This window comes from Staurois parvus, unplaced genomic scaffold, assembly GCF_062004578.1.
Source record: "Staurois parvus isolate SC_StPar_1 unplaced genomic scaffold, SC_StPar_1.0 ptg001267l, whole genome shotgun sequence".
NCBI lineage: Eukaryota > Metazoa > Chordata > Amphibia > Anura > Ranidae > Staurois > Staurois parvus.
Window position 1 is genome coordinate 44,583 of NW_028319063.1, and position 24,530 is coordinate 69,112.

A 24,530-nucleotide genomic window follows, 5' to 3' on the forward strand; every position below is an offset into this window, starting at 1 on the left:
TAGTGTCATCCTATGTGTCCATGCACATTACTTTTGGTTATTAGTGTTTTTGGAGCTTCAGCATCTAGAAGTAGAAGAAGTAGAAGTTTGAAAAGTTTTTTGGAGCATTTTTCCAGCATAAAAAAAACCCACGATAAAACGCTCCGAAAAACTACTCCGGTGGGACAGGAGATCCCATTAAAGCCGGGCAAGGTGGCTTGTAATAGCAATCAAGCGGGTAGCTGCTCCGAATGCTATTACAAGAGAGCCGACTGTTGGCTCTAAAGAAAACATTACCAGGAGCAGGCCTGCAGCGGCAGCCACCATCCCAGTATACGGATCAAACCCCTTCAGCGTACGTGAAGGTCACCGGGGGGGGGGGGCCGAAGCAGATATTTGACATTTTCCAAAAATCTACAAAACCTCCCTAAAGAAGAAAGGAACCATCTGTGGCGCTCATCACCCGGTCACCCGCAATGCTGGAAATTTCTTTTTCTGGAGAGCACACACAACTAAAAGCAATGACAAAAGCACGAGGAATAAAAAGGCAATAAAGGTCAGAAGGTCACGAAAGCCGGAAGAAAGAATACGAGACTGCATGAAGGGCACACGGACAGACACAACAGTCAGGTTTAAGGCGTTCGCTCTGGGCTGATATGACCGAAGCCACACACCCCCAGCACGGAAAAACACAAAACAAACAAAAACAAAACAATCAAAAACAAACCAAACAAAAACAAACCAAACAAAAACAAACCAAACAAAAACAAACCAAACAAAAACAAACCAAACAAAAACAAACCAAACAAAAACAAAAAAACAAAAACAAAAAAAACAAAAACAAAAAAACAAAAACACACACAAAAATAAAAAAAACCTTAACTGTGTAGGTCAGGTTGCAAATAAAAATTTGAGCCACTATCTAGAGTGACCAGATTCCTCCATTTATCTTGCAAGATAAGGAATGGAAAAGGTTGATATAATTACATTGGTCCAGCTTAGACCCTATAACTATAAGAATACCATTCTTGTGGGATCCCTCTAGACTACGGGTGTCAAACTGGTGGCCCTCCAGCTGTTACCAAACTACAAAGTCCCATGAGGCATTGCAAGATTGACAGTTAGGAGCATGACTCCCAAAGGCAGAGGCATGATGGGACTTGTAGTTTTGCAAAAGCTGGTGGGCCACCAGTTTGACACCCCTGGTCTAGAAGCTGGAATTCACTGCTACTCCTGTGATCTCCACTTGGCTTTAGATCCAAAAGCTGTGTGGAGCAGCTGCTCTATCGCATTCTGAACACAGGAGGTCGGCCACTCGGCATGGGCGCCATTCAGAGATCCATTTGCATCCTTCATGAACACAAAGCATTCTGCGTTTGGAGAAGGTGGGGAGGCAGAGTACTGACGTCAAGCCAATCCGAGAAAGCTTTGCTCAACCTGTGCTAAGTGGCCACCCTTCTATGTTCGGCCGCCTGGCATGGGATCCGGAAGTTAATGGAGAGCACTGTAGTAGGGGTGCCTACCATAGCGATTTCCAGCTTCTAGAGGACTTCAGTGCGGTTCCCAGTCCCGGAGGCGTGCCATTAGGATTAATGGGATCCCATGTTGTGTGGGCGGGTGATTGCAGCAGGGGGACGAAGTGTGGGTCCCGCATCAGCTTCCACCGCCGCTAGTGTGAACCGAGGCTTAAGGGGGTTACAAACATTGCACCACAGTTTAAGGGCTCGTTCACACTTGGCTGTTTTACCAACACTTTCCAAACGCCCCTATAGCGTTTGGCAAGCGTTGGTCTGGCGTTTGCGGAGCGTTTTTTTAAAGCTAGGCAAACGCTTCCGCAAACCCCGCATGTGCGGTTTAGCAGAGGTTGCTAGGCATTTGCCGAGCGTTAAAAACGCCCCACAAACACCTATATTTCAGTTTGAATGGTGTTACCGCTCAGCAAACGCCCCGCAACAGCACCGTAAACGCCGGCCGGGCGTTTGCGGAGCATTTTTTTTCAGCAGCCCCTGAACTCTCCCTAATGTTTTCCTATGTGTCCATGTACAGATCTTCGTTTACAGTCGTTTACAGGCATTTGAGTTAAGTCGTTTTTTTGAACGCAGAAAACGTGCGTTCAGCAGTCAATTTTATCAGTGTTTCAAACGCAAAACACTTGTGACCACATCAAATCACGATTATAAGAGTTTGCTCCTGAAATTTATTGTTTTAACTCTTCCAGTTCCCGATGCTGTCCAGAGCCTTTTTTCATCATGCAAAGCGTTTTCAAGGTACTCAGATAGACAAAACACTGAACACAGGATATTCCTACCAAGCTTGTCACACATTGTAATGACCAATTCACACCTCAGACCTCTCCCACCCTTGGAAACAAAAGATATGTTAATGACCATTCACACCTCAAATTTCTCCTGAAGACCCCCTGCCAGGTGGCCTTATTGACTCCCTCCACCAGACACCTTTCCCACCCTTGGAAACAAAAGAAATGTTAATGAGCAACTCACACCTAAGTTAATCTCAACACGTACTGCTGTCTCTGCTTCTACTCTCTGTATTTCTCTGAAACCGTCTGAAATAGTTAATAATTTACCACTTTTCAGTGCATTCTGGGCATTTGGGAGGTTCTGTGCTTAAAAAAACACTTCTAAAACAAACGCACTATGCAAACGCAGCTAAACAGACGTTTTTAACCTACGTTTCCCAGCAGTCAGTTTCCATCGATCAGAAGTGTCCCGTGTACATGGGGCCTAACATTTATATTTTCATTACCAGCTTTCTGGGTGATGCTTGGACTTTAGAAGGGGGGCAAACACCTCCTTGTGTCCTATAAAATTTGACTGTGATGAAAATTAAAAAAAAAAAAAAAAAAAAAGTATTACAGACAGTACTCAACTACAGCACTGGTGTAAAATTCTAAACCTGAAAGAAAATAAAATGTAGCCTAAATGTAGGCCAGCAATAGATGAGCCAATTACAGGAAGATCTGATTTTATTAAAGGAAAACACATATTTACATAGACACTTTAAAGGGGGACTGAATAGGTCTCTCGGTCTCTATCCCCAGGCAAATATTCATTCTGCTTGTGTTTTGCTTCATGCTACAACAAAGTTCTCCTCCCACTTCTTGTACAGAAGGCCTATTTTTGGTTCGCCACACAACATGTTCCTGCGGTGCGGCCTTCTGTGTGCTGGTATTCATCACCCGTACTCCGAAGTAGGCCATGTGCAGGAGAGGGGAGGAACATCTCATGACGCGGCAGGCTGCCCACATTACAGGGTGGGAAGCCGCAGCAGGAAGGAAAGACGTTACAGTTTACAGTCCGGTGCAGGAGCCCACACACTCGTGCTTTCCAGCAATGTTCTTAGAAAACCAAAATAAAAATGCAAAGATGAAACCTTCATGAATGCTGCAATGTTGCCGATTTTCAAACTGTGAAATGGAAATATTAGATTGAAAAAAATGTTACAGATTTTGAAGAGCAAATCACTTTCTTTTCCTACTACGGCGAGTTATTTTACGGATGATGGAACCTTCAAAATAAAAAACGACATATTTAAGCCACACCTCCCATCCGCTCTATAGAGCCAGCTCAGAGGTGAGATCTGGGTTAAAGCGGAACTACGCTGCTACACACCAAAAACATCATTTCATTCATTTTTAATATTAAACAGGGCAGGATCTAGCCTGTCTGATGGGGGGGGGGGGGTGCAGTAAAAAAAAAATGTCAGCATGGCAGAGGGCAGGGGTCACTGCTGGCGCGGCAGGGGTCACTGCTGGCGCGGCAGGGGTCAGGGGTCACTGCTGGCGCGGCAGAGGTCAGGGGTCACTGCGCCTTCTCCCATCTCTACACTGTACATATCCTAGGCACAGGCAGCGGAGCTCCTCCTCCCCACACAATGCATACCCGAGATCAGTATAATGTCAGTCAAGGATGGTAATGTGTCAGGCTAGGGCAGTATAGTTTCAAACTAGGGTGGTAAAGTATCTAATTAGGGCAGCATATTGGCAGGTTAGGGCAGGCTTTGTGATGTCTCTGGTCTCCAGTGATGGATAGTCTGTATTCTCATGAATATGAAGGGTCTCGGTGATGTCACCGGTCTCCAGTGAATGGATAGGCTGCGGTCTCATGAATATGAAGGGTCTCGGTGATGTCACTGGTCTCCAGTGAATGGATAGGCTGCGTTCTCATGAATATGAAGGGTCTCGGTGATGTCACCGGTCTCCAGTGATGGATAGGCTGTGTTCTCATGAATATGAAGGGTCTCGGTGATGTCACTGGTCTCTAGTGATGGATAGGCTGCGTTCTGATGAATATGAAGGGTCTCGGTGATGTCACTGGTCTCTAGTGATGGATAGGCTGCGGTCTCATGAATATGAAGGTTCTCGGTGATGTCACCGGTCTCCAGTGATGGATAGGCTGCGGTCTCATGAATATGAAGGATCTCAGTGATGTCACTGGTCTCTAGTGATGGATAGGCTGTGTTCTCATGAATATGAAGGATCTCAGTGATGTCACTTACAAAATCAATTTTGCATTGTCACTGATCATACTGGAAGTGTGTTTCTATTGCCAACTTGGATGAATATTGGAATATGCGCATTTGATTTTTTGTTTCTAAGTGCGGTTCTATAGTAAATAAATGGTGTTTTTACAATATTTACACTATGTGGAGCATATGTGTGCTCTTTTTACATGATATGGATTGCATGGAATATTAAATTGCATACTGGCATCTTTGGGAACGGCATGGAGGGACGTGACTGAGGCTGTATTGATATCAGCTCATGTTGACTTCCCCGAATAAGGGGGTCAAACACATTTGGTAAACCCGCATCTTATTCACGATTTCTGGTGACAGGCGGCACTGGTGATATTACATCTTTTGAAAATTGCTTCAGGAGTCCATATAGGATTAAAAAGGAATTTGTCTCTTCCTTGCAACCACCATTTAAAAAGGGACTCAGCTTTTATATAATGTGTAAACAATTTTTATATTTTATGCTATTTATATTGTCATTCTAGGTGTTGGTCACAGGTTTATATATCATTGTAGATTTTCTCATGTGTTTTAAGTGCATGCATTGATCAATGCATGCCAGAGCACATACATTGTAAAAGCAATGCGTTTCATAGGATATGTTCACATAAGTGCGCTGTGTTGAGGTACTCTACCCTGCGCTGGGAAAAGAAAAAAAAACAACATGCCCCACTAATTTTCAGTGCAATGCGACAATGCGTGTAAACAGAATAATAAAAACAGTCCATTGATGTAAATATATATATATACATACACACACACATACATACACACATACATACACACACACACATGTATACATACACACACGTGCCTCGGTTAATGTAATTTTTGGTTTACAAATGAAAATCCATTGAAAGCAATGCCACGGTGTACACATTTTTTTCGCAATACAAAGTGTATGTCGACGCCGATTTTTAAATGCAATTGTTGGCTTTTTTTTTTTTTTTTCTTCACCATAGCTCACAGAATTAGCTGGCACTTTCCCCAGAACTAAAGGATACTTTAGTTTATTGCCTCTAAAAGAAACAATGTTTCCTTTTAGTTTGTTTCCCAAGATAAAAAACACAAAAGGAAACTTTCTTTTAGCGGGGTGGAAAGTGACAGCTGATTCTCTGAGCTACAGTGAATAAAAAAAAAAAAAAAAAAAAAAGTGGTCATTACATTTAAAAATCGGCACCACCCTTTGACAGCAATTTTTTTTTTCTGACCTCCAGAACGGATTCATTGGTATTCAATGCATTCCTATGGGAAACCGCATTTTGGTTTACAAATATTTCGCAATATGAAACGTCCCGGAGAATGCATTAAATTGGTAAACTGACGTACGTACGTGCGTACACATACACACACACACACAAATAAATAATATATATACACACACACAAATAATATATATACACACAAATAATATATATAGACACACACATACACACACACACACATAAATACACACACATACAGTCATGGCCGAAATTGTTGGCACCCTTGATATTTTTCCTGAAAATCAAGTATTTCACACAAAAAAGGTATTGCATTAACACATGTTTTGCTATACACATGTTTATTCCCTTTGTATGTATTGGAACAAATATAAAACAGAGGCAGAAAAGCAAATATGACATAATGTCACACAAAACCCCAAAAATGGGCTGGACAAAAGTATTGGCACCCTTAACTTAATATTTGGTTGCACACCCTTTGGAAAACATAACTGAAATCAGTCGCTTCCTATAACCATCAATAAGCTTCTGACACCTCTCACCCGGAATTTTGGACCACTCTTCCTTTGCAAACAGCTCCAGGTCTCTCTTATTGGAAGGACACCTTTTCCCAACAGCAATTTTAAGATCTCTCCACAGGTGTTCAATGGGATTTAGATCTGGGCTCATTGCTGGCCACTTCAGAACTCTCCAGCGCTTCTTTGCCATCCATTTCTGAGTGCTTTTTGACGTATGTTTGGGGTCATTGTCCTGCTGGAAGACCCAGGATCTTGGACGCAAACCCAGCTTTCTGACACTGGGCCCTACAGTGCGACCCAAAATCCTTTGGTAATCCTCAGATTTCATGATGCCTTGCACACAGTCAAGGCACCCAGTGCCAGAGGCAGCAAAACAACCCCAAAACATCATTGAACCTCCACCATATTTTACCGTAGGTACTGTGTTTTGTTCTTTGTAGGCCTCATTCCGTTTTCGGTAAACAGTAGAATGATGTGCTTTACCGAAAAGCTCTATCTTGGTCTCATCTGTCCACAAGACGTTTTCCCAGAAGGCTTTTGGCTTACTCAAGTACATTTTGGCAAACTGTAGTCTTGCTTTTTTATGTCTCTGTGTCAGCAGTGGGGTCCTCCTGGGTCTCCTGCCATAGCGTTTCATTTCATTTAAATGTCGACGGATAGTTCGCGCTGACACTGATGCTCCCTGAGCCTGCAGGACAGCTTGAATGTCTTTGGAACATGTTTGGGGCTGCTTATCCACCATCCGGACTATTCTGCGTTGCAATCTTTCATCAATTTTCCTCATCCGTCCACGACCAGGGAGATTAGCTACAGTGCCATGGGTTGCAAACTTCTTGATAATGTTGCGCACTGTGGACAAAGGCAAATCTAGTTCTCTGGAGATGGACTTGTAACCTTGAGATTGTTGATATTTTGCCACAATTTTGGTTCTCAGGTCCTCAGACAGTTCTCGTCTCCTCTTTCTGTTGTCCATGCTTAGTGTGGCACAGACAGACACACAATGCAAAGGTTAAGTGAACGTCTCTCCTTTTTATCTGCTTTCAGGTGTGATTTCTATATTGCCCACACCTGTTACTTGCCCCAGGTGAGTTTACAGGAGCATCACATGCTTGTAACATTCTTATTTATCCGCAGTTGTGAAAGGGTGCCAATACTTTTGTCCAGCCCATTTTTGGAGGTTTGTGTGACATTATGTCGAATTTGCTTTCTTTCCTCCCTTTTTTTGTTTTGTCCCAATACACACAAAGGGAATAAACATGTGTATAGCAAAACATGTGTTAATGCAATACGTTTCGTGAGAAATACATGATTTCCTGGAGAAATATCAAGGGTGCCAACAATTTCGGCCATGACTGTAAATACACACACACATATTAAAATACAACACAGCATACATATGCACCGCACCGCATGTATGTCTACATCCGCAGAATGCACACAATGCAGGATGAATGGACCCCCAATACCAGCACCAGCTTTTCTATACAGCCTCCCACCCCTGCCTGCACAAAGTCGCTATGTTACCAACAACCATTCTCTAAGCTCCAAGACTGGATGCTTCTCGCTCCTCGGATTATGGAAGATTCAGTCTGCTGTACAGACACGCTCTGCAGATGTTCTATACAAAAGCATGCTTCTTCCAAACAACCCCTCGGCCACACTGATTTCTGGAGGACTATTTTCTGTCTCCACCCACATTTCCCAAAGACTCAGTAATACTCAAACATATCTTTTTTTCTTACACATGCCAACGAGTCCCTCAGAGGGCCCACACTACCGCAGTGGGTGTTGCAACTAAAAAACTGAATTGAAAGCACAGGGGCGCACGGCTATAGTGAACGCGGGGTCCGGGGCGAGCGGCTATAGTGAACGCGGGGTCCGGGGCGAGCGGCTATAGTGAACGCTGGGTCCGGGGCGAGCGGCTATAGTGAACGCGGGGGTCCGGGGCGAGCGGCTATAGAGAACGCGGGGTCCGGGGCGAGCGGCTATAGAGAACGCGGGGTCCGGGGAGAGCGGCTATAGAGAACGCGGGGTCCGGGGAGAGCGGATATAGAGAACGCGGGGTCCGGGGAGAGCGGATATAGAGAACGCGGGGTCCGGGGAGAGCGGATATAGAGAACGCGGGGTCCGGGGAGAGCGGATATAGAGAACGCGGGGTCCGGGGAGAGCGGATATAGAGAACGCGGGGTCCGGGGAGAGCGGATATAGAGAACGCGGGGTCCGGGGAGAGCGGATATAGAGAACGCGGGGTCCGGGGAGAGCGGATATAGAGAACGCGGGGTCCGGGGAGAGCGGATATAGAGAACGCGGGGTCCGGGGAGAGCGGATATAGAGAACGCGGGGTCCGGGGAGAGCGGATATAGAGAACGCGGGGTCCGGGGAGAGCGGATATAGAGAACGCGGGGTCCGGGGAGAGCGGATATAGAGAACGCGGGGTCCGGGGAGAGCGGATATAGAGAACGCGGGGTCCGGGGAGAGCGGATATAGAGAACGCGGGGTCCGGGGAGAGCGGATATAGAGAACGCGGGGTCCGGGGAGAGCGGATATAGAGAACGCGGGGTCCGGGGAGAGCGGATATAGAGAACGCGGGGTCCGGGGAGAGCGGATATAGAGAACGCGGGGTCCGGGGAGAGCGGATATAGAGAACGCGGGGTCCGGGGAGAGCGGATATAGAGAACGCGGGGTCCGGGGAGAGCGGATATAGAGAACGCGGGGTCCGGGGAGAGCGGATATAGAGAACGCGGGGTCCGGGGAGAGCGGATATAGAGAACGCGGGGTCCGGGGAGAGCGGATATAGAGAACGCGGGGTCCGGGGAGAGCGGATATAGAGAACGCGGGGTCCGGGGAGAGCGGATATAGAGAACGCGGGGTCCGGGGAGAGCGGATATAGAGAACGCGGGGTCCGGGGAGAGCGGATATAGAGAACGCGGGGTCCGGGGAGAGCGGATATAGAGAACGCGGGGTCCGGGGAGAGCGGATATAGAGAACGCGGGGTCCGGGGAGAGCGGATATAGAGAACGCGGGGTCCGGGGAGAGCGGATATAGAGAACGCGGGGTCCGGGGAGAGCGGATATAGAGAACGCGGGGTCCGGGGAGAGCGGATATAGAGAACGCGGGGTCCGGGGAGAGCGGATATAGAGAACGCGGGGTCCGGGGAGAGCGGATATAGAGAACGCGGGGTCCGGGGAGAGCGGATATAGAGAACGCGGGGTCCGGGGAGAGCGGATATAGAGAACGCGGGGTCCGGGGAGAGCGGATATAGAGAACGCGGGGTCCGGGGAGAGCGGATATAGAGAACGCGGGGTCCGGGGAGAGCGGATATAGAGAACGCGGGGTCCGGGGAGAGCGGATATAGAGAACGCGGGGTCCGGGGAGAGCGGATATAGAGAACGCGGGGTCCGGGGAGAGCGGATATAGAGAACGCGGGGTCCGGGGAGAGCGGATATAGAGAACGCGGGGTCCGGGGAGAGCGGATATAGAGAACGCGGGGTCCGGGGAGAGCGGATATAGAGAACGCGGGGTCCGGGGAGAGCGGATATAGAGAACGCGGGGTCCGGGGAGAGCGGATATAGAGAACGCGGGGTCCGGGGAGAGCGGATATAGAGAACGCGGGGTCCGGGGAGAGCGGATATAGAGAACGCGGGGTCCGGGGCGAGCGGATATAGAGAACGCGGGGTCCGGGGCGAGCGGATATAGAGAACGCGGGGTCCGGGGCGAGCGGATATAGAGAACGCGGGGTCCGGGGCGAGCGGATATAGAGAACGCGGGGTCCGGGGCGAGCGGATATAGAGAACGCGGGGTCCGGGGCGAGCGGCTATAGTGAATGCGGGGTCCGGGGCGAGCGGCTATAGTGAATGCAGGGACCGGGGCGAGCGGCTATAGAGAACGCAGGGACCGGGGCGAGCGGCTATAGAGAACGCAGGGACCGGGGAGACCAGATATAGAGAACGCAGGGACCGGGGAGACCAGATATAGAGAACGCAGGGACCGGGGAGACCAGATATAGAGAACGCAGGGACCGGGGAGACCAGATATAGAGAACGCAGGGACCGGGGAGACCAGATATAGAGAACGCAGGGACCGGGGAGACCAGATATAGAGAACGCAGGGACCGGGGAGACCAGATATAGAGAACGCAGGGTCCGGGGAGACCTGATATAGAGAACGCAGGGTCCGGGGAGACCAGATATAGAGAATGCAGGGTCCTGGGTTTAGTAACATTTTAAGCAATCAACTCTCCCCCACTCTTTCCACTGCTCTTTTAAAGAGAAGCACTCTAAATTACCTGATCCTCCACTCCCATGCTAGATGGGGCTCTGGCAGTGGACAGCCCTAGGTGTCATCACAACATCCAATGCAAGGCTATGAAATTGCATTTGTCTTGAGGACATCAGGACCTTAGACCACAAGAGAAGGGGGAGAAGATGCTGCTAGGCAATTCATCCACACAGCACAGGCATGGCCCCATTGCAAGGGATCATTTTTAAGTTTCCCGGAAACTGCTGCTTGTTCGTTGTCCAATCAGGCGTCTAGAAGTGGGGAGGGGATCAAAGACGCTGAAATAACTTTTTACCTACAATAATCCAAGAGATGGGATTAAGGCTGGCCAAAGACGGTTCATTTTTTAGGTCAGCCAGAGTGCTGATAGAGAGAAAAACAATTGCATTGCCCAACCCAGGGGCGGACTGACCATTTGGAAAATCGGGCACTGCCCAATGGCCCGGGTTCAGTAGGGGGCCCCATGAGATGCCCCTGGTACCTTTTTCATAGGCTTTTTGAGTGTGAATTGAGTGTGGGCAAGGACACAGGGGCCCCATGATCCCCTATTGCCCGTGGGCCCCAGGAGTTGTCAGTCCACCCCTGGCCCAACCACACATGCGAGGTGTATGGAGGAATCCTCCTTGCTGTGACATTGTATTCTGACAGCGGGATGACTCCTGAAAGCCACTGATCGACAGATAGTACATATGACAGATCTGATCAGCTTCTATCGAGTGGGAACAGCAATAGATGGATTGGAATTCACTCGTTGGTCCAACAGTAAAAAAGGACAGTTTAAGAAGGCAAAAATTGACACAAAACACACAAACAAAAAGTAAAGTTCTGACAAAGCAGAATAAAAACACGGATCATGCAGCAGCAAGCGATGAGTGTGGACAGCATGCACAACCAGGGCCAGGAAAGAATAAAATTCCATGAAAAATGAAACTTTTTCCTAGAAGAGAGTTGGATGGCTGGCCTGCGTCTTCTCCGGAGAGCTCTCCGAGGAGCTGTCGGTATGCACTGGTGTTACAAGACGCTCTACTTACACGAGTCTTCGGCAGGAAGAAATATTTTACAGGATCCACAACTATGCGGAATATTTTACATCTTACGTCATTTATAACCCGGCTTCCATACGTTTTTATAAAGGACTTCAGTATGGAAAATGTGAACTACAGAACTAAAAGTGCCCAGGCTGCGAAGGGCTTACGGACGCAGCTTCTGTCGTCCTTTCCCTTAGTCTCTGTTCACACTTGTGCGATTTGTTGCACTTTGGTTATCGCCCTACAAAAGGAATTCCAATATTGTCTACAGGCACTGTTCACACCTAGGCAATGCGCTTCCTTGTGACTTCAATGGGATTGCATGAAAACACTTTAAAAGCAATGCAATGTGCTTCCTTGTGACTTGGTAAAATGTACAGGTGCTTCTCTTGGTGCAATAGTGCATTTTTTGCCCCATAGGAACCAATGGGATTGCATACCAATGATGGGGCGCTATTCCTCCCACTGACACCAATGATGGGGCACTATTCCTCCCACTGACACCAATGATGGGGCACTATTCCTCCCACTGACACCAATGATGGGGCACTATTCCTCCCACTGATACCAATGATGGGACACTATTCCTCCCACTGATACCAATGATGGGGCACTATTCCTCCCACTGATACCAATGATGGGGCACTATTCCTCCCACTGATACCAATGATGGGGCACTATTCCTCCCACTGACACCAATGACGGGGCACTATTCCTCCTACTGACACCAATGATGGGGCGCTATTCCTCCCACTGATACCAATGATGGGGCACTATTCCTCCCACTGACACCAATGATGGGACACTATTCCTCCTCCTGACACCAATGATGGGGCACTATTCCTCCCACTGACACCAATGATGGGGCACTATTCCTCCCACTGACACCAATGATGGGGCACTATTCCTCCCACTGATACCAATGATGGGGCACTATTCCTCCCACTGATACCAATGATGGGGCACTATTCCTCCCACTGACACCAATGACGGGGCACTATTCCTCCTACTGACACCAATGATGGGGCGCTATTCCTCCCACTGATACCAATGATGGGGCACTATTCCTCCCACTGACACCAATGATGGGACACTATTCCTCCTCCTGACACCAATGATGGGGCACTATTCCTCCTCCTGACACCAATGATGGGGCACTATTCCTCCTCCTGACACCAATGATGGGGCGCTATTTCTCCCACTGATACCAATGATGGGGCACTATTCCCCCAACTAATAATGATTGGACACTATTCCTCCTTCCACGGACTACAAACGCTGTCTTTTTTTACTCCCACTGATGCTGGGACATTTTCTATTTCCACCGGCCACTCCAGCCCCCTGCAGTCCAGAAGATAGTAAGTTTGGAGACCCTTCATTTAAAGTCTCTCAACCTGAAAACCTTGTATGGGCTAACAGAACAACTTGGGTACAACCAGCACATCGGATTCTTCAGGCCAGCAGCTATAGCCGCTAGCCATCTCTGTTCTCCTGGCTGGGACATTTGGACATCATCAAGTTATTCTGGGCATTGTTGATATTAACACATCTGTATATTAGCTGCCCCCCCCTTCACAACCACAGAACATTGGGCAATATAATACTGAGAGATCCAACCAGCTGAAGCCTTTATAAAACAGTTTTTGTTTACCCCGAGTCTCTAGATTTCTGCCGTGTGATGTTCTACAGCTTCAAAATGTAATAGAAATGTGCTTACCATCCATGCCGCCCAAGCTGGGCTACTACAAGTCCCAGCGTATTGCAGACAGCCCAGACTGGATTCACCCAGCACATCAATATGTTATTGAGCTGGAAGTAGCCGCATGTCTCGGCAGAGTCTTGTTCCTGATCCCTCAGCATTCCTAATCTCACAACAAGCTGGCTCTGTCTTCAGCTCTAACACTCCCTTGCTTAGACTGGGTGAAACAAAGATCGCTGCAGCCAGAAAGACGGAACGGATGCCAAAGGAAGTGTGCAGGCCGAGACCAGTACGCCGTGGGCTTGTAAACACAAGTTCTGCTGCTGAAGGCAGACACAGAACACGGCAACATTCACAGGGGTGCAGACACATCGGGGAGGACAGGGACCCCCAAGAAACAAATGACACTTCCTTTTTGACCTACACAGAAGCGCTGATTTAACAATTCTGTAAATACTGGGGGAAAAAAATATACACATACACACACATATACACATACATATACACATACATACACACATATATACACACACACACATATATACACACACACACACATATATACACACACACACACACACATATATACACACACACACATATATACACACACATATATACACACACACACACACACACACACACACACACACACACACACATATATACACACACACACACACACACACACATATATACACACACACACACACACACACACATATATACACACACACACATATACACACACACACACACATATACACACACACACATACACACATACACACACATATACACATATACACACACACACATACACATATACACACACACACACATATACACACACACACACACACATATACACACACACACACACACATACATACACACACACACACACACATATACATACACACACACACACACACATATACATACACACACACACACACACATATACACACACACACACACACACATATATACACACACACATATACACACAAAAAATATATAATGTGGGACCGTTCACAAAGCACAGCGTGCTTCACATATGCAAAATAGGAAACCTGCTGTGACGCCGCAAGGCTTCACTGCTGGTTTCCCTCAATCAAGATGCCGGCGCCTGAACCCGAAGTCAATTGAAGAATCTGTTCGCGTGAGGACACCACTGGATCCCTGAACAGGTAAGTGCCCTTACATTAGTTTCAGTGCTCTTCTGGTGCTTTCAATTCTGATAAGTCTGTGCTTGTGCAGTGATATGAGGAGAATTGCGCACTCACCAGACGTGCAATAATCTTGTGCCAATAAGATAATATCCTGAAGTCATCAAGGTAGGTATGGTAATAAAGGTGACTCCCTCTGAAGGGCAGGGTGGTAGGACGGTCAAATCCCGGGACTTTATATGTAGACCAAACACAGCCAGAGCTCCCTTTTTAAGGCTGAGTGGATCCTCTTAGAGGAGCATTACATTTGCAGATGCGCTATATGTGAGACCGATCCATCCCAGTACCCAGAGGGATCCTCCTGCCTATCCAGGAAGCAGCATCCACTCAGCCTTAAAAGGGGAGCTCTGGCTGTGTTTGGTCTACATATAAAGTCCCGGGATTTGACCGTCCTACCACCCTGCCCTTCAGAGGGAGTCACCTTTATTACCATACCTACCTTGATGACTTCAGGATATTATCTTATTGACCCATGATTATTGCGCAACTGGTGAGTGCGCAATTCTCCTCATATCACTGCACAAGCACAGACGTATCAGAATTGAAAGCACCGGAAGAGCACTGAAAATTACTGAAAGAAAACCAGCATCTACTTTCGAAGGTGTAAACCGCGACGCCCCGCCAGTGAAGGTGCAAACCGCAACGCCCCGCCAGTGAAGGTGCAAACCGCAACGCCCCGCCAGTGAAGGTGCAAACCGCAACGCCCCGCCAGTGAAGGTGCAAACCGCAACGCCCCGCCAGTGAAGGTGCAAACCGCAACGCCCCGCCAGTGAAGGTGCAAACAGCAACGCCCCGCCAGTGAAGGTGCAAACAGCAACGCCCCGCCAGTGAAGGTGCAAACAGCAACGCCCCGCCAGTGAAGGTGCAAACAGCAACGCCCCGCCAGTGAAGGTGCAAACCGCAACGCCCCGCCAGTGAAGGTGCAAACAGCAACGCCCCGCCAGTGAAGGTGCAAACAGCAACGCCCCGCCAGTGAAGGTGCAAACAGCAACGCCCCGCCAGTGAAGGTGCAAACAGCAACGCCCCGCCAGTGAAGGTGCAAACAACGCCCCGCCAGTGAAGGTGCAAACAACGCCCCGCCAGTGAAGGTGCAAACAACGCCCCGCCAGTGAAGGTGCAAACAGCAACGCCCCGCCAGTGAAGGTGCAAACAGCAACGCCCCGCCAGTGAAGGTGCAAACAGCAACGCCCCGCCAGTGAAGGTGCAAACAGCAACGCCCCGCCAGTGAAGGTGCAAACAGCAACGCCCCGCCAGTGAAGGTGCAAACAGCAACGCCCCGCCAGTGAAGGTGCAAACAGCAACGCCCCGCCAGTGAAGGTGCAAACAGCAACGCCCCGCCAGTGAAGGTGCAAACAGCAACGCCCCGCCAGTGAAGGTGCAAACAGCAACGCCCCGCCAGTGAAGGTGCAAACAGCAACGCCCCGCCAGTGAAGGTGCAAACAGCAACGCCCCGCCAGTGAAGGTGCAAACAGCAACGCCCCGCCAGTGAAGGTGCAAACAGCAACGCCCCGCCAGTGAAGGTGCAAACACCACCCCGCCAGTGACGGTGTAAACAACAACGCCCCGCCAGTGACGGTGTAAACAACAACGCCCCGCCAGTGACGGTGTAAACAACAACGCCCCGCCAGTGAAGGTGTAAACAACAACACCCCGCCAGTGAAGGTGTAAACAGCAACACCCCGCCAGTGAAGGTGTAAACAGCAACACCCCGCCAGTGAAGGTGTAAACAGCAACACCCCGCCAGTGAAGGTGTAAACAACAACAACACACCGCCAGTGAAGGTGTAAACAACACACAGCTAGTGAAGGTGTAAACAACACACAGCTAGTGAAGGTGTAAACAACACACAGCTAGTGAAGGTGTAAACAACACACAGCTAGTGAAGGTGTAAACAGTGTCATTACATACTTTGGTGTCATTACTTGCAGGAAACCACACAGTCATCAGGTGCAGTACAAAAGCCGAGGATCTTGTAGTTGAACACACAGGCACTTCCTGAACTGCAATGTCAATTCAAAACACTTCCTCTCTACGGCTAGTATGAGCAAAGTCCCCGGACCAATCTTCTGAATGGGGAAAGTAAACCAGAGGAATGTTCACAACTGTACACACAGCACTGAGTAAGCTTTACACAACTGCCTGATTACAACATATTCTGCAATATATATACTGCATTCAGGGTAAAGGAAGAGTTCAGGCTTCTGTTATCAATCCAGTGAATTCATAGGAGTGGGTAGGCAAGAGTATCAGCAGCACCCAATGGTCTAATAGATAAAAGCTGAGCAGAGTATTTCAGGAGAGGAGAGTTATAGAGGAAGGAGCGGAGTCCTCCAGCAGAGCAGAGTATTTCAGGAGAGGAGAGTTATAGAGGAAGGAGCGGAGTCCTCCAGCAGAGCAGAGTATTAGAATATTTCAGGAGAGGAGAGTTATAGAGGAAGGAGAGGAGTCCTCCGGCAGTGCAGAGTATTTCAGGAGAGGAGAGTTATAGAGGAAGGAGCGGAGTCCTCCGGCAGTGCAGAGTATTTCAGGAGAGGAGAGTTATAGAGGAAGGAGCGGAGTTCTCCAGCAGAGCAGAGTATTTCAGGAGAGGAGTTATAGAGGAAGGAGCGGAGTCCTCCAGCAGAGCAGAGTATTTCAGGAGAGGAGTTATAGAGGAAGGAGCGGAGTCCTCCAGCAGTGCAGAGTATTTCAGGAGAGGAGAGTTATAGAGGAAGGAGCGGAGTCCTCCGGCAGCGCAGAGTATTTCAGGAGAGGAGAGTTATAGAGGAAGGAGCGGAGTCCTCCAGCAGTGCAGAGTATTTCAGGAGAGGAGTTATAGAGGAAGGAGCGGAGTCCTCCAGCAGTGCAGAGTATTTCAGGAGAGGAGTTATAGAGGAAGGAGCGGAGTCCTCCGGCAGCGCAGAGTATTTCAGGAGAGGATAGTTATAGAGGAAGGAGCGGAGTCCTCCAGCAGTGCAGAGTATTTCAGGAGAGGATAGTTATAGAGGAAGGAGCGGAGTCCTCCAGCAGCGCAGAGTATTTCAGGAGAGGAGTTATAGAGGAAGGAGCGGAGTCCTCCAGCAATGCAGAGTATTTTAAAAATGGAAAGTAGAGGAGTCAACTACTCCCACGTGAAATGCTTTAGGTGAGAATACAGGCACTGTCTACATATGCTATGATTACTTGTACAGTTGTGCTGAAGAGTTTTCTTGACACACCTCACCGGGCTGTGTATATTAATGTTGATTATTCAATACTAGCGTCTCCCAGGCCACATACAACACAGGTAAAATAAAGAAAAAATAATGGGTTTATAAATATCCTGCATCGCTAGACGTAAATGATCTGCCCAGTAACCGAGGTACAGGCAGCAAAGAAAAGAAAAAAAAAAAAAAGGGGGGGGCGTGAAAAGAGATTCACAAAAAGTGAAAGCGGTTACATTATGGACAGAATGCAATACTCAAAGTGGTAGAACTATGTGAGAACTACTTTGAGTATCGCATTCTGTCCATAATGTAACCACTTTTTGTGAATCTCTTTTCACGTTCCCCCTTTTTTTTTGCCACATACAACACAGACCTGATCAGGTCACAGAATTTAGCTGAATGAGACAGCAGGCTGTCTACTGACCCTTTTTCGGTTATTTTGGAGATAATTAATGCTAAAAAAAAAAAAAAAAAAAAAAAAAAAATTCTTGGACCTTCTTTTCTAGCAAACAAAGAAACGGACATCATTGAAATACAGGTGTTGATGGTGATGACTTGACTTCAGGTACCACTGCTCTCTGTACGGAGGATAAAAGGTGTAAACTCTCAACTGATTGGTTGCTATCCTGAGATTATTTTAGTAAATGAGTGACTGGACATACGATTGCAGTTGGCCGCACTGCTGGGCTGTGACAATATCTCCGATGGAGTTAACATTGCAGCCAGAGAGCTGTTCACAAGACACATCTGGAAATTTCCACTCTTCCAGAAGACATGAAGCTGATGCAGCTTATGGAGGAGTGAAAACATCGGCAGTTATAAATAACGAGACGTCTCTGCTGATTGGAGAGCCGGGGAGATGTATTTTTCCAGCACTGTCACACACGGCGCTATATACAGCACACTAATCCCTGCGGTACACGAGGCTCTGTGATAGGCATTGTATGTAAACAATCCCATTGTTCCCAGCACCGCTGGTTCACTTCAGTGTTCCCTATAAACATGACTGCTGCCTGATACAAATAGGCGCAGACAAGCCGAGCATCCGCTGGAGGGGAACAAAGCAACAGGGGTGGAAAGATTTGACAGCCATCACCTGATGTTGTCCAACAAGACGACATCTTTCTACAGACTGAACCTGGCCAAGAATCAGGCCTATAACCAAAAGGTGGCAAGAAGGAGTTGAGGATGTAAACGCAAATGTAAAATGGGCAGTAAAAGGTCAGGAGATACCCAAAGATACGGGATGCCTGTTGTCTCACCTAGACGAATAGTCTCCTTCACCCCTTCACGCCAAAGGGTAAAACAAATCTAAATGCCTAAGCACAATTTTACAACGTTGACCTGTGTAGCTAAAACCGTACATTTCATAACTACTTTGTACATCCCGGTGGATTATAACTCTTTTTTTCAGGACAAATTGGACTTTCATTTAGTGTTAAATGGTAATGGAAATCTCCAGGTTTTGTTTTAATCATCAAAAGGAAGACTGACCCAAAATAGTAAAAAAAATTTTTTTTTTAATTTAGCTGTGTTTCTTGTCACTACCATAACCTACCACCAAAGAACCCAAAATAAATTTTCCAGCTCTCGATCGCAGCAATACCATATATGTGTATGTTATTTGTACCCGTAGCACAGCCCAGAAACAATATGCGCATTTTGTTTTGTTTTGTATGTATATAAATATATATAAAACGCATACATACAATTATTATTATTATACAGTATTTATAAAGCACCAATAGTTCACTCAGCGCTGTACATTACAGAGGGGGACAGAACATGTGACAGAACAATACCAATACAATGCAAAACATGAGGGGATCGAGGGCCCTGCTCTTTCTATATATAAATATAAACACATACATACACACACACACAAATATAAACACATACACACACACACAAATATAAACACATACACACAAATATAAACACATACATACACACACAAATATAAACACATACACACACACAAATATAAACACATACATACACACAAATATAAACACACACACACAAATATAAACACATACATACACACAAATATAAACACATACATACACACAAATATAAACACATACATACACACAAATATAAACACATACATACACACAAATATAAACACATACACACACACAAATATAAACACATACATACACACAAATATAAACACACACACACAAATATAAACACATACATACACACAAATATAAACACATACATACACACAAATATAAACACATACATACACACAAATATAAACACACACACACAAATATAAACACATACATACACACAAATATAAACACAGACATACACACAGATATAAACACACACACAAAATATAAACACACATACACACAACATATAAACACACACACAAATATAAACACATACATACACACAAATATAAACACATACATACACACACAACATATAAACACATACATACACACACAACATATAAACACATACATACACACACAACATATAAACACATACATACACACACAACATATAAACACATACATACACACACAACATATAAACACATACATACACACACACACAAATATAAACACATACATACACACACAACATATAAACATACATATACACACACACAAGCCACGCAAGATCTGACAATAAGTCCCTTTTACTTCCAGCTATACATCTCCTATAGATGAAATCAGTGCTGTGGGACTAGTACTCTCTCCTTGCCTGTAGTAAATGTGCTGAATGGGGGAGGAGGGTGGACCTGTAAAGGGAACTTGACCCCGTGCATGGCAGCTATTCCCTTCTCAGAGACAGCAGGCTACATAGCTGGGATGCTGGCCTTTGCCCTAGTCAATGATCCCTGTAGCAGTGTTGTATTTCTGGTATAAAAAGCAATTTTTGTTTTTGTTTTACAAATAACAAAAAAAAAAACACCACTGTAAGTCCTGAGATTTTGGGGCACATTGCCTTGCCAATATGGCTTTCAAGAGGACATGAAGACATTGTTCTGGTGGCCATATACAGCCAGATGAAGCAATGCAGAGAATCAGAACACAGTTTTCAATAATTTATCAGAGGTTGAACCAGTCAAAGAGAAGTTTGCTTGCACATGACTGGATGACAGAATTTAGCAGAGATTTTCCTCATTTACTAAGCTCTGGAGCAACTTCACTTCCAAAGTGCTCAATCTATTTGCCTTTAGTACATTCATCCCAGAATGTGAAGCAGCTGTGCATGGCAACCAATCAGCTTTGATCATGAGCTGAACTCAGCTGGCATAAGGAGTTAAGTCCAACAGGTGGCTGCGACCTCTGGACTTCTCTCTTTAGTTCCCATCTGACAGCTTTAGGTGCCCAGGGAGTGCAGCCATCACTACACTCCTGGAGCTCTGACCAGAGACACCCTGTGTTCTCACACAGCATCTATGTACATCCCTTCCCTCCTCTGTTCATTCACAGAAGCCTTTGTATTGTGCGAAGGAGTTCAATTGAAACAAAGGGCTCTGTGATTGGGCAGGAGGAGGAGGGGAGGGCACAACAGTTACATGCGACTCTGCAGCCTTAGAAGCCGAGACTAGAAGGTCCAGCATTGGAGAGCCAGAAGTAGAGCAATAATTAAACAGTAGCTCAGTTTTGTGAGAAAAAAATTAGCAAAATACATATACACATATACACACACATATATATATATATATATATACACACATATATATATATACACACACACATATATATACACACATATATATATACACACATATATATATATACACACATATATATATATACACACACACATACATATACACACACACATATATACACACACACATATATACACACACACATATATATATACACACACATATATATACACACACATATATATATACACACATATATATATACACACATATATATATACACACATATATATATACACATATATATATATACACACATATATATATATACACACATATATATATATACACACATATATATATACACACATATATATATACACACATATATATATACACACACATATATACACACACATATATACACACACATATATATACACACATATATATACACACATATATATATATACACATTACATGTGTACACTGTTGGTGCTATATACACGTGTACCTCGGTTTATGAATTTAATGCGTTCTCCGGGACGTTTCGCATAGCAAAAAATTCATAAACCTAAAGACGCGGTTTCCCAAAGGAATGCATTGAAAACCAATTAATCTGTTCCGGAGGTCAGAAAAAAGTAGAAAAAAAAAAGTCGCTGTCACTACAGGTCAGTGCCAGTTTTTAATTGTAATTATCAGCTTGCTTTTTTTTTGCTTCACTATAAGCTCAGAGAATCAGCAGCTATCACTTTCCCCCCCCCCCCCAGCTAAAAAAAAAGAAAGTTTCCTTTTAGTTTGTTTCCCGATATAAAAGAAACAATGTTTCCTTTTATTTTGATTCCGTGATAAAAAACAATATTTCCTTTAGCTCCAGGGAAAGTGACAGCTAATTCTGTGAGCTATAGTGAAGAAAAAAAAGCCTGCAATTGCTTTTAAAAATCAGCAACATACACTTCGTATTGCGAAAAAAAAAATCGTAAAAAATCCATAAACCGAGGCATTATTTTCAATGGATGTCATGATTCAACAACACTTGCACTCTAGTCACTGTAGAGGATTCACAAGTGTATTTGCGGAGCGCATTCATTTGTAGTTTATTTAAAGGATAATGCACTATGTATTTTTCTTTTCTTTTTCTCTGAGGTGATTTTGATCGTACAAGCCTGTGGGAGGCTTCAATATTGGGATTACAGTATGGAATCACCTGTATGACAACTATAAACACTGGGGTTATTATTACAGCTTTTGGACTTTACAATTTGGACTGAAATAAATTTGGATTTTGAATGTTTTGGATTTGATAGTTTATTTATATATGGGGTGGCATATTTTTTTATGATTAATTTGACAACTTCAAGGGTGAAGGTGGATTTATGCTACTGGGGTGTATTTATTTAGCACATTGTTGGATGTTTTTGGAGTGGTATTAATGGTATTATTTTCAATGGATTTTCATTTGCAAACCGAAAATTACATTAACCGAGGCGTTCGTAAACCGAGGTACACCTGTATATCCTGTATAATAACAGCAATATTGTCCCATCCAAATCAGTTGCATAAGACAGCTTTAATATTTTAGATTTCCTATTCAAAGCCTGCATTTTAAAGGATAAGTTCACCTTTGGAACATGTAACATGTTCTGCCCATGTTTAGGGTGGAACATGTAACATGTTGTGCCCGTGTTTAGGGTGGAACGTGTTCCCATAGTTTATAGCTTCAGCCAAGCTCCCCCCCCCCCCCCCTCTCTCCGACAGATAATATGGGGAGAAGTTTCCCCGTACTAATCTGTCAAATTTGAAAACAGCGTGGCCATGCGAGGCTCCGCCCACAAAACCACGTCATTCATTCACAGTCTTCCATGAATGAACTGCAAGTCCCAGCAGTCTTAGCGGCTGTAGTTTTCAGTGCGCTCCATGGTAATTCATTGAAGCTTCCGGTCAGAATATCTTTTTGCTCACACATCCCATATGGCAAGCAGATATTCTGACAGGTCTGCAGGAGACTTGCATGGCATCAGCAATCTACTAATCACTGGTTCAATGCTTTCCAGGGTCTTCTGGACAACAAAAATTTGCATTTATTATTTTTGTCCATAAGACAAACTTATTCTTTAAAATCAACCCAGGAACAAGAGGGCGAGGGGGAAATCCCCCACCTGTGCTGGTGACATTCGTCTTAGAACTCCCTTAGGAGATCCTATCCTCACACTTCCTCTTTTGTCCCTCGAACAGGAAGTGAAATAAAATCTCCCCGACAAACCCACCCCCCCAAAAAAGCTGAAGATTTACATACACTCTAAAAGGTACATGCAATGTTTTTCAAACAGGAAGCAGAAGTCCTTGTAAAGAGGACGCTGTCTGAGTTTTCACTACGAACACACCACTGCCCAAAGGGGAAACCGCGCATTATCCGGTCATACTGGATACAAACCGTTCAAATGCTTGTAGGCAAATATTTACACGCTTTTGTGTTCCATCAGTTTGGTTTGTCGTTTCTTTCTGTTAAGAATGGCTTACCTCTGAATTCTCAGAATAACTGACACCGGGGGACAAGTCAACAGAACAGACACCACCTTTCGCTGCAGAGAAACAACCTCGAGGGAAAGTCCCACTGAAATACTAATACTTAAAGGGGTTGTAAACTCACATAGGCCCAGTGAAGTGACCGGCCTCAGGTGATGCACAGAGGTGAAACAAATCCTCCTACATAAGTTGTACCTGTTTATCTGCAGTATTCCCTCTTCTACATAAAAACTTTAGTGCCCGTTCACAAATATGCAGATTGGATGTGGTTTGAACCGCATCCAATCCGCATGACATGTGACAAAACATTGCTTGTTCACTTATGTACCATTGAGCCACTAACAAAGCGAAAATCGGCCGATTATTCTTAGGTCCAATTTTCCAACAAAAAATCTGTTGAATTTAGACCCATTTATGGCCGGCATAACTGTATCTGAATACTGGTTTCTTCCTCTGATGATGTGCGTGCGCACGTAACGCGTAAGGAGGAGCCTACTCACGCCGTGACGTCGCGCCGTCGGAGCACCGTGGAGCTCCGGCGGCCATCTCCATTCAGGGACGGTCAGTCCAAATCGATTTTTAACACTTGCCTATGGATGCATCCTGTTTTATTCATTAATAAATGTTTACTAAATCTTCTACACTATGGGCATTCTTTCGTTTTGACCCCTTTTGGGGAG

The 24,530-nt window shown here is 45.6% G+C and overlaps 1 protein-coding gene across 1 annotated transcript in view; it reads right to left on the bottom strand.

Moving 5' to 3' along the window:
- Window positions 1-2,947: 2,947 nt before the first annotated feature.
- LOC149437700 (forkhead box protein K2-like) overlaps window positions 2,948-24,530 on the bottom strand; it is a 56,320-nt gene continuing 34,737 nt past the window's right edge. Inside the window, exon 2 of the mRNA XM_089660716.1 lies at window positions 2,948-3,406. Within this exon, the coding sequence (XP_089516842.1) occupies window positions 3,283-3,406 (124 nt within the window). The 3' untranslated portion in view covers window positions 2,948-3,282. The remainder of the gene's footprint in view (window positions 3,407-24,530) is intronic.